Source organism: Indicator indicator, chromosome 9 (genome assembly GCF_027791375.1).
Source record: "Indicator indicator isolate 239-I01 chromosome 9, UM_Iind_1.1, whole genome shotgun sequence".
NCBI lineage: Eukaryota > Metazoa > Chordata > Aves > Piciformes > Indicatoridae > Indicator > Indicator indicator.
Window position 1 is genome coordinate 28,837,907 of NC_072018.1, and position 14,118 is coordinate 28,852,024.

General features: G+C 61.3%; 1 protein-coding gene across 1 annotated transcript; it reads left to right on the forward strand.

Annotated features, from left to right (window-relative positions):
- Nucleotides 1-1,375: 1,375 nt before the first annotated feature.
- Nucleotides 1,376-13,731, forward strand: DPYSL5 (dihydropyrimidinase like 5). Its single transcript, XM_054383850.1, has 13 exons — nucleotides 1,376-1,407; nucleotides 5,393-5,657; nucleotides 7,010-7,168; nucleotides 7,898-8,077; nucleotides 8,179-8,247; nucleotides 8,457-8,501; nucleotides 8,609-8,684; nucleotides 9,178-9,334; nucleotides 10,068-10,209; nucleotides 10,864-11,006; nucleotides 11,091-11,298; nucleotides 12,702-12,870; nucleotides 13,646-13,731. The coding sequence occupies exons 2-13, from the start codon at nucleotides 5,397-5,399 to the stop codon at nucleotides 13,729-13,731; spliced, it is 1,695 nt and encodes a 564-aa protein (XP_054239825.1). The 5' UTR covers nucleotides 1,376-1,407; nucleotides 5,393-5,396.
- Nucleotides 13,732-14,118: the final 387 nt, after the last annotated feature.

A 14,118-nucleotide genomic window follows, 5' to 3' on the forward strand; every position in this document is an offset into this window, starting at 1 on the left:
ACTGGTGAAGAGGGCCAGAAGGGACCTCCTAAGGCCAAAGACAAAGTCCTGCCTGGTTGGGCAGAGACGTGCGCTTCTGCATCTCTCCTCACACTCTGGGAGCCAGGGGCTGCTGAGGTGGGCTGTGCTGGGCACTGTCTGGATGGACTATGAGATACTGGGCTGTGCAGGGGTTGATGGGATTTACCAGGCTGTGCAGGGGATTACTGGGTGTTACCAGGCTGTACTGGGGTACCAGTGGGTGGTGCTGGGCACTACTGGACATCACTGGGGCACTGCTGGGCACAGCTGGGTGTCACTAGGTGCTGCTGGGCTATATTGGGCACTACTGGGAACCATTAGGGTGTACTGGGCACTACTGAGCTGCACTGGGGCATTGCTGGCACTACTAGGGTGTACTGGACACTGCTCATGGAAATGTCACGGGTGGCTATGGGGGAGCACTGTGATTCAGGGGAGGTTCTCATGGGGGGGCCCACCAGGTGCCATGGGGGTATCGTTAGGTACCATCGGGAGTGACCACTGGGTGCTATAGGTGGGGGCCGCTGGATACCATGGAAGGGCCATAGGGTGCCCTGGGTAGGTGCTGCGGCGGGGGGCCATCTGGTCTCGTGGAGGTCCCAAGAGGAGGGCCCGGGGGCCGAAAGGGCCGGGTTACAAGGGGCCACTCCGCGCCCCTTTGTGCCGACTCCCGTCACCATGGCAGCTGTGCGGGCAGGTGGCACCTCTGGGCGGGGTCCTGTGCCTTGCACCGCCCATTCCGTCTGTCAGTCAGGGGGCGCGCAACCAACCTTGCTGGGGGTTGCTCGGCCCCTCCCCTCAGCGGACAAAGGCGGTCGACAATTGGCGGAGGCGGCACTCAGGCCCAGCCTTCGCCGCGCAGGTTTGGGTGAGAGGCGATCGCGGACAGGGAGCGCGGCAGGAGCGGCATCGGAGCGGCGGGAGCGGGAGGTACCGGCGGGAGCGGGAGGTACCGGCGGGAGCGGGAGGTACCGGCAGGGACGGGAGGTACCGGCGGGGACGAGAAGGGCTGGGCAGGGCTGGGCTGTTCCGTTTCGTTCCGTTCTGTTCCCACACTGGAGGGACTTGACTTGTGGCGGAGGTATCGCAACGGGTACGACAATCGCGGTAGGTGCGTGTATCGCGATAGGCGGGGGTGTCGCGACAGGCGGGGAGGGAGAGTGCTCTGCCACCACTACATCGGGCGTCAGGCAGGGTGTGGCGAGTCAGAAACGTTGCGTGTGGCCCCCACCCATGTACGGGCAGCCCACCTATCGCGACAGGGCGATAGTGTCGCGACAGCGCGAGGGGTTCGCCTCGGCGGGGTGTGCCGACGGAGCTACCCCGCCCGAATAGGCCTGGCTGTCTTTCATCTGTGCCGTGTCGCGACCGGGTGCGGAGTAGCAGGTGCACGGGGCGCGGTAGAGCAGGGTGCGGGAGCAGTGCGGAGCCCCGGGATGCGGGGGGAAGAAGGGGGCGTTGGCGAGGGCGGGCGGGGGTCCCGCCAGGCCCGGGCCATTGTTCAGCGGGGGCTTCCGAGCGGCCCCGCCCCGGCTCCGAGCATCCTTTGTGCTGGGCGGCACCGGGGCTTTGTCTGCGGGGCCGCCCCGGGCCCCGTGGGGCCGGGACATAGCCCTGTCCCCCTCACCGGGAACTGGGCACCGGGTCCCCGCCGCAACATCCCCGCTACTGCCCCTCGCCTTGGGCCGCGCCTCGCCCCAGTGTCCCCGCACCTTGCCCTTGGGGTCCCGCAGTCCGGTAGCGAGGGCGGGCACCCCCAGCTCTCTGTCTTGGGACCACCCCCCGTCAGCTCTGGTCTTCCTCCCTCAGCCCCATGACCAGTCCCCTCCCCGTGGGCTGGCAGCACCCCTGAATTCGGTGCCCGCCGTGCCGCCGGCCTGCCGCAGTGACGGCCGAGACGCGCCCTCCTGGCACACCCTGGGTGTGACAGGGACCCCATCAAAGGGAGGGCCCCACCGGGCTCTGTCACCTCCCGGCCCGGGTGCACTCGGGTGTGGCCGAGCCGTACTGTGACAGCACGTGCCGCACCGAGACGCCTGAGGGGACCATGAGCGGCTGCTCACATGCCTGCAGCATCCCTGCCAGAGCATCCCTGGTTCATCACCCATGCATCACGATTCCCTGGACACCACATGGGTTTCTCTGTCCCTTCCGGTGCTGTGGCTCGGTCACCCTGACATGGTGGCTGGGGGGGTTAGTCAGAGGGGCCCTGGCACCAGGGCAGCCCAGGCCCCATGCACATCAGTGGAGTTAGAATTCTGTCATCTACCCTGTCTGTGTCTGAAACAGAGCTGGGGAAGGGAAAAGGCTGGGGGTGATGTGGTAGTTGTGACCCACACCACAAGAAGTGTCTCTGTTGTGGGGGATGATGCCCACTCATCTGCCACTGCTGCCAGCCACAGACAAGTAGTGGTTATGGTTTGGTATCACCAGCAGTGCTTGTCCTGCCCTGACAAAGGAGGGCCCCAGCCAGGAGGGTGGGTGACAGTCAGGGTGACAGCTGGGGATCTCACCAGTATAGTCACAGGAGCAGTGCCTGGCCTTCCCTTGCCACACAATGCAGCTCTGTGTGTGGCCGCTCCACAGCCCCTAGCGTCCCAGCACAAAGGTCCCAACAGGTGCCCCTGCAGCAGCCCCTGCTGGGGCAGGGGTCCCTTTGTCCTAGCAAGATAATGGCTGTCCATATGCCCCCACCCTGCCAGCCACCACAGCTCAGGTCCAGTGGAGCAGCGAAGAGCAGTGGATGGGCCATGAGCCCCCTCCTATATGGCTGTACTGCTTTGTATGCTGTGAAACATCACCACAGCAAAACTGCTGCTGGCAGTGCCCAAGGACTGCCAAGCTGGGGGCCTGTGACATGTGTATCAGCTGCAGTGACAAGGTCAGTCAGGGGGTCCCCAAGGACACTTGCAGCCCCCCTCCCTCCAGTGCTGACACTGCTTTTCTGCCCCGCTTGAGGAACCTGTTGTCACACAGAAACCTCCTGCCACAGCCCCAGTGAACAGCCACTGCTGCTCCTTCCACCAGACCTCAGCAGCTTACCATGGCACAGGCAAGAGCCCCCACTGGGGTTGTGCCACAATGCTACTGCAGCATAGGCTGTGGGACAGGGACAGAGGGGCAGAGGCTCTGCGGATACTGGATGTGACTGAGTGTGAGCTGGAGGGACTGGTGTGCCAGGCATTGGGACTGTCATGTCAGCTGTCATGGTGACTAGTGGAGAGTGGCAGAGCTCTCCTGGAGCCAGGGGCAGTGAGGAGAGGGCAGGAGACGGGCCTGTTGCAATGGGATTGGAGGAGCAGGGTGGCAGGTGTGTGGGTGTCTCCATGGTGGCCATGGCCTTGAGCAGCATGTTGAGCTGCCAGACCTCATCTGTATGTTATGTCCAGCCCACACAGGGCTCACTCTTGCCCGTGTCCCCAAATGATGCTCTGTCTCCATGGCCAGCATCTCACTTCCTGTGCATCCTGGCGATGCCCACCATGCTGTGCCATGCACCGGGCACAGTGAGTGCCCTCTCCCCCATCCCACCCATGTTGGGTGGGTGCTGTAGCACCACAAGGAAACGGCACCACCGGGAAATGGCACAGGCTGCCTCCCTGTGTGCTGCTGTGCTCCAGATCTGTCCATCACAGCAACCTGCTTTCATCTTGGGGTGCGATGCACCACCTCCCTCCACCACAGCAGCACAGCCATGGGTCCAAGTGCCCCACACCGCAGCCCTTGCCTGGGGTAGCAGCTTCCCTGAGGCAGAGCTGGGTGGCAGTGTAGGGGCAGGTATGGGCAGGAGCTGCCCCAGTACCAGCTCTGTTGAAGTGCCAATGCTCAGTGTGCCATGGCAGCCTGGCACACTGCTCAAGGAGCTGCTGCCGGTAAGGTTGCTACCATCCTGACTCAGACCGTCTGGGACTCCTTTTTGGCAGCTGGCACAGTTGAGCATGGTGGTGGCATTTCTGGCAGTGAGAAGCTACCTTTCCCCATGGGGCAGGGCTGCCTATGAGACAACCCCCACCAGCAGATGCTTACTGCAGTCCTATACTGTAACAGGAGCAGAGCAGTAGAACAAGACATGGGCTGGCACTGGACATTGACATCATTCATGGAGCCCTGGGGTAGGAACAAGCCTGGGAAGGGTGGTTGTGGTGGTTGTGACCTTGTGGTGGGTACAGCTGGTTGCCCTCCCAGGGCAGCTGCTGCTGTTCACCATGCTGGGAATGCTCAGCTGTTGGCAAGGCCCAGCTCAGCCTCTCTAAGCTTCCCTGGCACCCAGGGAAGCCATTTGCTGCTGAGCTGGTGTTTTGCTGGGCAGTTGGGAATGTCTGGCATGTGCTCAGGACTGTCCCTTTGGAGCAGTGTTGGGATGCCAGGAAAATAGGCCAGTCCCTTGCCATGAGCACGCTCATCTCCACAGCCCTGTGTTTGCCCTGGCACGATGGCAGGGACAGCATGTGCCATGTCTTTCCAGGGGCTTGGGGACACAGGTTGGGTGGGTGCTGAGGCCTTCATCACACAGTGGCCAGCTCTGCCCCATGGTTGTGCCAGCAAGGTGGGACAGTGCTGTGCTGCCCATGTGTGCCCTGGCTCTTGTCTGGAGGCAGCATTGCTGCAGTCCTTGGAAGGCAGTCCATAGGGCAGTAGTCCTGGTGGGGTCCTAGCACCTTATGCTCCCAGGGTGCCCATGCAGCTGGCACGTGCTGTCTTTGCTCAGACGGGTCGATGGTGTTTGACCTTCATCTACCAAAGGACTTATAGATCATGTCTGGGGACACCCCTCACTGCTGAGGGGGGCAAAGGCAGCTCTGGGGCAGCACAGGGAGCTCTAGCAGAGCTGGAATCTTATGGGGCCATGGGACAGAGGCCTTGGTGTGCAGTGCCAGCCTTGGTGCTCTGCATGTCAGCCCCAGCCACCCTACAGTGCCTCTGGGGCAAGGCGTGTAGCCTGCCTCAAGCATGGATGCAGGGGTGAGGGTCCAGCAGCCCTACTCCCTGACCAACTCTGGGTACTGGGACCACAGGGTGACCAGGGGATGGGGTGCAGGATCACATCACCAGAGCAGGGGGGGCTTGACAGGGCAGCAGCCCTTGCTAAGCACCCACTTCCGCCCCCCCTCCACGGATTTCCCAGGATAATCCAGTGTTGACATGGCCCGAGGTGGGGATGGGTATGGTGGATGCGCAGCCGCGGGCTGCCCGCAGCCCTGCCTGCACTGGCTCCCCGTGCCCATAAAGGGGACTCACCACAGCAACAGAAGTGTGCCAGCCTAGGGACCCCCGGGAGAGGGAGATGGGGGTGAATTCTTCCTGGCCCCACGGCACTGCATGGGACAGGGGCACCAGTTGGTCACCCCTGGGCTGACACCTGCCCTCACAGCGCCATGCTCGCCAACGCGGCCACCATGCGGATCCTCATCAAGGGGGGGAAGGTGGTGAATGATGACTGCACACTGGAGGCTGATGTCTACATCGAGAATGGCATCATCCAGCAAGTGGGCCGTGAGCTGATGATCCCTGGCGGGGCCAAGGTCATTGATGCTACTGGCAAGCTCGTCATCCCAGGTGGCATTGACACCAGCACTCACTTCCACCAGACCTTCATGAATGCCACTTGCGTGGATGACTTCTACCATGGCACCAAGGTACTGTCTGTCTGTGCCCCCTTTGCCTTGCACATCCCTGGGTGTGCTGCCCACCTGCATCATGAGCCCCCAGCTGGTGGGTTGGTCCCTGGAATGCTGACAGATGTTGCAGGGGGATGCTGGGCAGGCAAGAGCATTCAGTGGCAGGAGGTGTGTGGTGCAGGCAGGCTCTGCCCTAGCACTGCAGGCAGCACTGGCTCTCTGACAGCCTGGCTTGGCACTTCCTGTCCCGATGTCCCCATCCATCACATCACCTTGCTGTGAGCATCCCCCTCCCTCTCCATGTCCACAGCACTCCGTGCTGGCATGGGGATGCTCCGTGGTGCCAGCTCAGCTTGGGGCCCTCCTGGTGCTGGTGTGAGTTGTGGTGCTGTGCACCAGCTGTCACTGCCTGGGGGTGTTGAGGGGCCGAGGTGGGCTTGTCCTGGGCAGTGCTGGGACCAGCCATCTCCAGCACTCTGCACAGAGCAACCATTGTGCCAGACGAGCGCTGGCTGTGCCTGGCCCCAGAGCACGCAGCATCCCTAGGCAGGGGGCTCAGCTCTGCCACAGCTGCTACATCAAGGGGGTGGGGAACAGCTCCTCATCATGACACAGTGAAGGCGGCACAGAGATGTACCAGAGGGCAGTGGGCTGATGCAGTGACCATGGGTACTCCATGCTGTACCTGCTCCCTGTCCCAGCATGCTGCCTTGTAGCACCATGCCAGTGTCTGCACCAGCCCACCAGGGCCAACTGGTAAAGGAGCTTTGGGGATTATCCAGTCCGGGTGAGCCAGGGACACTGCCGGGTGCAAAGCACCCGCCCTGCCACCCACGCATGCCATCCCTCGGGGTGTGGGGCGGTCTCCCTGTGGCCTCCATGCTGCTAGGGCTACGAATTGCACTCCCATCCCACCCCATGCCAGGGGTGCAGCTGGGGGAGGCTGCAGTGCCCAGGCTCGCAAGCAACCCAAGCAGGGCATCCTCCTGGTACCCCAAATCCAGCTGTTGTTGCTTATGGCAGGGGTCAGTGTCCCAATGGGCAGCAGGATGGGGCCCTACAGATGTTTCATGCATACACATGTGCTGCTGCAGCCGGGGAGCTGCAGGCAGAGCCATGGTGCTGTGGGGAGCAGTTGTACCCCAGGGTGATGAGGGGGATCCCTGCCTGCAGCACCCCAGCGCAGGGTCCCCGCCAAGCTGTGGGCAACACCATGCCCCAGATGTTGTTTCCCCAGACTAACCACCCAGGGACTGGCCCCACTCGTAGCCAGGCAGGATTTGTGCTGTCCCATGGCTTGAGCAGCACCATGGGCTCTCAGGGATGTTCACCAGCAAAGTGAATCTTCTCCCCCTGCCACCAACCTGCAGGCAGCCCTGGTAGGAGGCACAACGATGATCATTGGCCACGTCCTGCCTGACAAGGAGACCTCACTGCTGGATGCTTATGAGAAATGCCGCAGCCTGGCTGACCCTAAGGTCTGCTGTGACTATGCCCTGCACATGGGCATCACTTGGTGGGCACCCAAGGTGAGTCCAATCACCCTGACGCAGCCTGGCTCCAGCAGCCCCAGCACAGCCAGTGCCCAGGGGCAGCTGCTGTGGCCAGGGCTAATTCCTGACCCCACTGATCTCATTAGCTGCTTGGTGGGGTGGGCTGGGCTGAGCCCCCAGACTGCCTTTTGAGCTGCCTTGAGCCAGGCTCAGCAGGGCAGGGGGTCCCTGCAGGACTGAGCTCCTCACTGGATGCTGCTGCTCCATGGAGGCAATTGGGGTGCCTGGGTGTGATATTCCCAGCTTGGGGTGGGAAACTCGTCCTCCAGCATGACCCCCATGGTGGTGGCCCTGCTCAGTGCCCAGACCCTGTCCCATAGCATGCTCAACACCTGCAATCCTGGAGCAGGATCAGGCTCTACTTGAACCAAGCTGCTCCTGGCTGCACTGCTCTTGGGTACCCCATGACCCAGCCAGCTCTTGCCCAGGCAGAGGGATGGATTGGGTGCTCCCCACGGTGCGTCCCAGTACCAGCACACTGGGGATCCATCCAGGCCAGATCACAGCATGACAAGGCAAGCAAAATCCCCCCAGCATCTGTCACTTCCCAGATCACCCTGGGGTGCAGGTACAAATCCTGTATGTTGTGTCCCCAAGGACAAAGTGTTGGTCCCAGCCCTGTGGTGGGATGAGGAGATGGGAGCATGCACTCCAGGGCCACTGTGTCCTGCCCTTCACCATGCTGCCCTTCCTGTCCTGGCACAGGTGAAGGCAGAGATGGAAACGCTGGTGAGGGAGAAGGGGGTGAACTCCTTCCAGATGTTCATGACCTACAAGGACCTGTACATGCTGCGGGACAGCGAGCTCTACCAGGTCTTCCGGGCTTGCCGTGACATTGGTGCCATTGCCCGTGTCCATGCTGAGAATGGCGAGCTGGTGGCTGAGGTGAGCACTAGGAATGAGGGTGCCCATCCCTGCTGGGCACCTAGCCACGTGCTTGGGACACTGTGTCATCCCCAATCTTTATGCCTGACTTCATTCCCCAGGGAGCGAAGGAGGCGCTGGACCTTGGCATCACGGGACCGGAGGGAATTGAGATCAGCCGGCCTGAAGAGGTAGGTGACCACTGTCATTACTGCAAAGATGGTGGCCTGGGGCATGGCTGAGATCCTTCAGGGCATCCTCATAGCTGGCACTACCTATCTGTGCGACCTTTGCACTCATCTGCATGCCTATCGTTGCACCACTGACCCAGCCATTGGTGCCACCAGGGCATTTTGCTGTGCCACACTATGCCATGTCTTACTGCCCACTCTCTCCACAGCTGGAAGCTGAAGCCACACACCGTGTCATCACCATTGCCAACAGGGTGAGTGGTCCTGAGCTGCATCTGGGAGTGGGCACCCCATTTCCATGGGACCCCCTCATAGAGCCGGGGTGCCCACAAGGCTGTTGTTACTGACCCCCTCTTCACAGACCCACTGCCCTGTCTACTTGGTGAACGTTTCCAGCATGTCTGCGGGGGATGTGATCGCTGCTGCCAAGATGCAAGGTATGGGGGTGCTTGGGTGGGCACCCGTCCTCCCTGGATATATGCAGGGACACAGGCACAGGCAGAGGGTTAATGTGGGCACTGGGCAGGTCATGCAATTGAAGTGACATGGATATGGGCACAAGAAGGGGCATGGACATGCATGACACGGGAGATAGGTGGCCTTGGGCACACAGAGACACACAGACCCTTGTACAGGCAGAGACAGACACAGGATACAGCAGCATGCATGGGCACGTGCGGACATGGCCCCTTGGCCACGTCTGCACCTGTGACCCCACAGCTCCAGGCACACGTAGCTGTGCTTGTCACATCTGTGCCATGTCTGTGCCACATGCGTACACGTGGGCACACACGTGGTGACTGGCTCGTGCCCAGCGGGGTGTGCAGGCTGCCTGCGGTGATACCAGCACGGGCAGAACTCTCACACTCCTTGTACACTTGCCCTCGCACGCTTGCCCCCAGCCCCACGCCTGTGCTTCCACCCTGGCAGGGAAGGTGGTGTATGCGGAGACGACCACGGCGCACGCCACGCTCACCGGCCTGCACTACTACCACCAGGACTGGTTCCACGCCGCTGCCTACGTCACTGTGCCACCCTTGCGCCTGGACACCAACACCTCAGCCTACCTCATGAGCCTGCTTGCCAAGTGAGGCGCCCCCTGCCCTGGCACCCCTTTGCCCTATGCACTCCCTCCCCATAGGCCTTGTTTCACTATGCGCCCTCCTCAGCTGCCATGTTTGCTGGGCATCTGCTAACAGGGCATGGCGCTTTCTGGGCATCTCTGGTGTGTAGCGTACATAGATGTCCTGCTGCCAGGTGCCAGTCCATCCAGCTGCCCTGTCAACTCAGTACCATGCTTTCTTGTACCTTGCTCCCCTGGTGCTGCACTCTTCAGACATTCCATCTTTTGGACACCTTCGTCCTTGGGCTAACTCCTGGTCATCTGTGCCCCTGGCACCCCACTTCTTGGGCACTGGGCTCTTGCTTTCCACTGTGCTCCCTTGAGGCCTCACTCTGTGGTTACTGCACTTTGCAAGCACTTGCTGAGCACCTAGGATACTGGGTGTTTCACTCTCTAGGCACCCTGTTCTCTGGGTGCTGAGCTCCTTGGTCACCACACTGCATGGGTACTGCATTCCCTGAGTGCTAAGCTGCCCAGGCATCCCACTGCATGGATGTCCCATTCCTCAGGCACCCTGCTCCCTGGGCACCCTACTGCATGGATGCTCCATTACCCAGGTGCTGAGCTCCTCAGGCACCCTACTGCATGGATGCTCCATTCCCTAGGCAATGAGCTCCCTGGTCCCCCCACTGCCAGCTGGCAGTGCCTGAGCTTCCCTGACCATGTCATCAGCAGCTCTGCCCTGTCCCTCTCACAGCGACACGCTGAACATCGTGGCCTCTGACCATCGACCCTTCAGCACCAAGCAGAAGGCCATGGGAAAGGAGGACTTCACCAAGATCCCCCATGGTGTCAGTGGGGTGCAGGACCGCATGAACATCATCTGGGAGCGAGGCGTGGTACGGGGGCCTGCACCCCTCCCTCTGAATGGGGCTGGGATGGGGCTGACCCCACCCCAGCTCTTGGGGGCTCAGCAGTGGGACAACTTTGGGGTAGGATGTTGCTTGGGGAATCTGCCCTCTGGCATGGGAATGGGCGAAGTGAACCCTAATGCAATCCAGTGGGTCTCAGCAAGGGGCACAGTCCCAGCAGCACATAAGGGGATGAGGAGATGGGAATTCCTAGGGTTGTGGACCCCCAGCAGTGAGGGGACATTTGGGGATTGAGGACCCATCATGGATGTAACCCCTAAGGTCTGGGACCCTTCAGGAAAGGTGTTCCCAAGGGATGGGACCCTAAGGGGACAGGGGGACTGGGGACCCACAAAATTAGGACCCTGCAGGGAAGGTGTCCCCAAGGGATGGAGTTCTCTCAAGTCAAAGGAATGGGACACTGAAGGGATGGAGGGATGGGACCACTTCTAATTGGCATCCCAGGGGTGAGACCTTCCAGGATTGGGACCCTTGAGCTCCTTCACCCATGAGCTGGGAGTGGGGGGGTTGGTGTGGGCAGCACAGGGTATGAGGGACGGACCACAAGCAGCTGGGCAGCAACGTGGGGCTGAGGCAGGATGCAGCCTGGCATATCCTCATCCCACCCAAATCCGATGGCAGGTCGGGGGCAAGATGGATGAGAACCGCTTTGTGGCTGTGACCAGCTCCAATGCCGCCAAGATCCACAACTTGTACCCCCGCAAGGGCCGGATAATCCCTGGCGCTGACGCTGATGTGGTGGTCTGGGACCCTGAAGCCACCAAGTAGGTGCAGTTGTTGGCAGGTGGCCAGAAAGTAGACTCCAAGTGCCCCCAGGCATCTGCTCACTGCCACATTCTCCCACCCAGGACTATCTCAGCCAGCACCCAGGTGCAGGGTGGCGACATCAACTTGTATGAGAACATGCGGTGCCATGGCGTGCCCCTGGTCACCATCAGCCGTGGGCGAGTGGTCTATGAGAATGGTGTCTTCATGTGCGCCGAGGGCACTGGCAAGTTCTGCCCACTCCGCTCCTTCCCAGACTCTGTCTACAAGAAACTGGTGCAGCGGGAGAAGGTATGGGCATGGTGCCGGGTTGCACTGGTGGTGTGCTGGTGTGTGGGGCAAGGGCTGTGCCATGCCTGCCTCCTGGCTGCTGGAGCAGGGACGAGAGGGATAGTGGCAGCAGTGGTGTGAGTGGTGTGGGTCAGTGTTGCCTGGTGCACGATCTGTGCCGCCTAGTGCTGTGCCATGTCAGTTCTATGCTGGTACCACCCTGGAGCATTACATGGAGAGAGTGCAGCATGCCTCCCTCCTGCCAGGGACAGGGGACGATGGCAGCAGCCACACCCAGCTGGGCTGAGTGCCAGTGATAGGATTCCTGATGGAGAACACACAAAGGACCCCCCAGGTCCTGCTGTTCCCTGGCACCTTACCCACATGCTACAGGGGCTGAGGGTTTGGGGACAGGCACCCTGCACATTGCTGCAATCATCCCAACAAGTGTGCAAGGTGTGTGCCAAGCTTTGGGGACTCCCACACCCCACTGTCCGTCCTGGGCTCTCTGTCCTTTGCTAGGTCTCTGCAGCCCCATGAGGTAGTCCCTCAGCTCGTGGTGGCTCCACATGCACCAGGGAAGGGACACATGGGTGGGATATGAGGGGAACCTGGGGCATGTGTCCTCCTGGTCCTTCCCATGCCCAGTGGAGCTGCAGGATCTCCTCTCCTCCTCTCTGTCCCCCTCAGTGCCCCCATCCCGCAGTAGGCATGGGACCACCCCACACCTACCTCCTCTGCCCTTGTGTGTCTCTATGACTGTCTCAGTGTAACACTTGGAAGCTCTGGTCTGAACCTGGCACCAAGGACTCATTTGTGCCTGGCCACTGCGGGGGGATGCACAGCGGGGCTCGATGTGGTGCTGATGCTTTGAGGGAAGGGGATACCTGAGGAAACCTGGCACCAACTGAGGGGAGGGAGCTGGGAGCTGATGGTCAGTACTGGGGTGCCCATCTGGAGCTGAACATTGCTGTGGCAGCACCAGGAGGAGCACAGGGCAGGGTCCTGCTGCTGTGTCTGCATGGGGCATTGCACTGTAAGAAGGAGTCAGCTTGGCATCATGAGGGGGACAGTCAAGAGGCAGTGCCATCAGGGTCACCCCCTGCCCTGGCACTTCTCTGCACCAGGAGCCCAGCCAGCATCCCACTCAGTGCCTCTTCTCCCTGGCTATACCCCTCCTTATGCTACAGCCCCCTGCTCACACTGAAGCTTTCTCCTTAGCCCCAGCATGCACCAGCCCCGTTTCTTTACCCCCACACCCGGCTGATCCGCACCCCGCTGTAAGGCAGTGGCATCCCAAATCCTGCTTTGCTGTGAGGCACCCCCTTGCTCCCCCTGCATCCTGTCCACAGCCCCTTGCCCGCCGTGGCATGGTGCCAGCTGGAGCTGACATGGTCTCTGCTTTTCTTTTTCCCTTCTGGCAGAGTTTAAAGCTGCGGGGTGTGGATCGCACCCCGTACCTGGGGGACGTGGCCGTGGTTGTGCATGCTGGGAAAAAAGAGACGGGGACACCCTTGGCCGATACACCCACCCGGCCTGCCACACGACATGGGGGCATGAGGGACCTCCACGAGTCCAGCTTCAGCCTCTCTGGTAAGAGCAGGGCCACAGTAAGGGTCCCGGTAGCTCTCTTGGCACCAACTGGGCGCTCAGCACCTTGCTGTTTCTAGGTAGGGTCGTGCACCCCACTGGTGTTCCCATGGCAGAGTAGGGAGCAGACCCCAGACCCATCCCCAGACTTGGCAGGTACTCTGTCCCTCACCCATCCATCCATGCACCATTCATCACGTGGCCATGCCAGGCAGGAATCCATGCTGGGCATGGGGTAGACAAGGTATAGCAGGGCAGGCAGTACTGTGCTGACTCAGGCATTGTGTTTGTCCTGGGTGGGCACCTTTGACCCTGGGAGCAGGACCAGAGGGATGGGAAGCATTGCCATGGCTCTGGTTGGTACCCACCCTCTTGGCACTGTGAAGTAGGTTGGTTCCAACCCTGCGCTGTGAAGGACCAAGCTGTGTGCTATGTGTCATGCTCAGGTGGAAGTGGAGCTCGCTACATCCCACTCCTTTGGTTGCAGTGCTCAGTGCTGTCCACACTCACCACAACTCAGTGCCAACTCGTAATGCTCCACGGGGTGGGTCACAGGGACCTGTGGGATTTCAAGAGTCCGTCCCAGCATGGCCAGTGCCAGCACAAGACACTGGCGCTCCAGTGCCCACCCACTGCGGGGAAGCCAGGAGCACATGGAGCACCTGCTGGCCCTAGAGTGCCGGTGGTCGGGCTGTTGGCTGCACTGGTGGTGCCAGGGTGGCTGTTGGTCTCTTACCCCTGCCCCAGCCTCCCTGACCCCTGTTCATCTGTCTGGCAGGTTCTCAGATCGATGACCACGTTCCAAAGCGAGCTTCGGCCCGGATTCTCGCTCCCCCCGGAGGCCGGTCGAGCGGCATTTGGTAAAGCCGGGGACCTGTCCCCCAACTGAGGACCAGGTGCCGGCCTCACGCCGTCCCCCATCCTGGGACCCTGGCTCCGGCGGGGCTCCCCTCGCATCGGGAGAGGGGGGCCCTGCCTGGCCCCCGTCCTGCCGTGATAGCTGGTAGCCGTGTGCGGTGGGCCGGGGGCTGTGACCCGGCTGGCCGGAGGGGACAGGGGGCAGCGAGTGGCTCTGCCCCGGCCCTTTTCTGTTTGCACGTTGGGTTTGGATCAGTGAATTTTTGACTTGTTTGTGCATCACGTGGAAATACTCTGAAGTGGTTTGTGTCACTAGCGTTAGGGGAGAAGCAGGGACCCCCACCCACCCCGGACTGATCCCCTCAACCCCTGCCCCCACTCCCGGCCCCCACC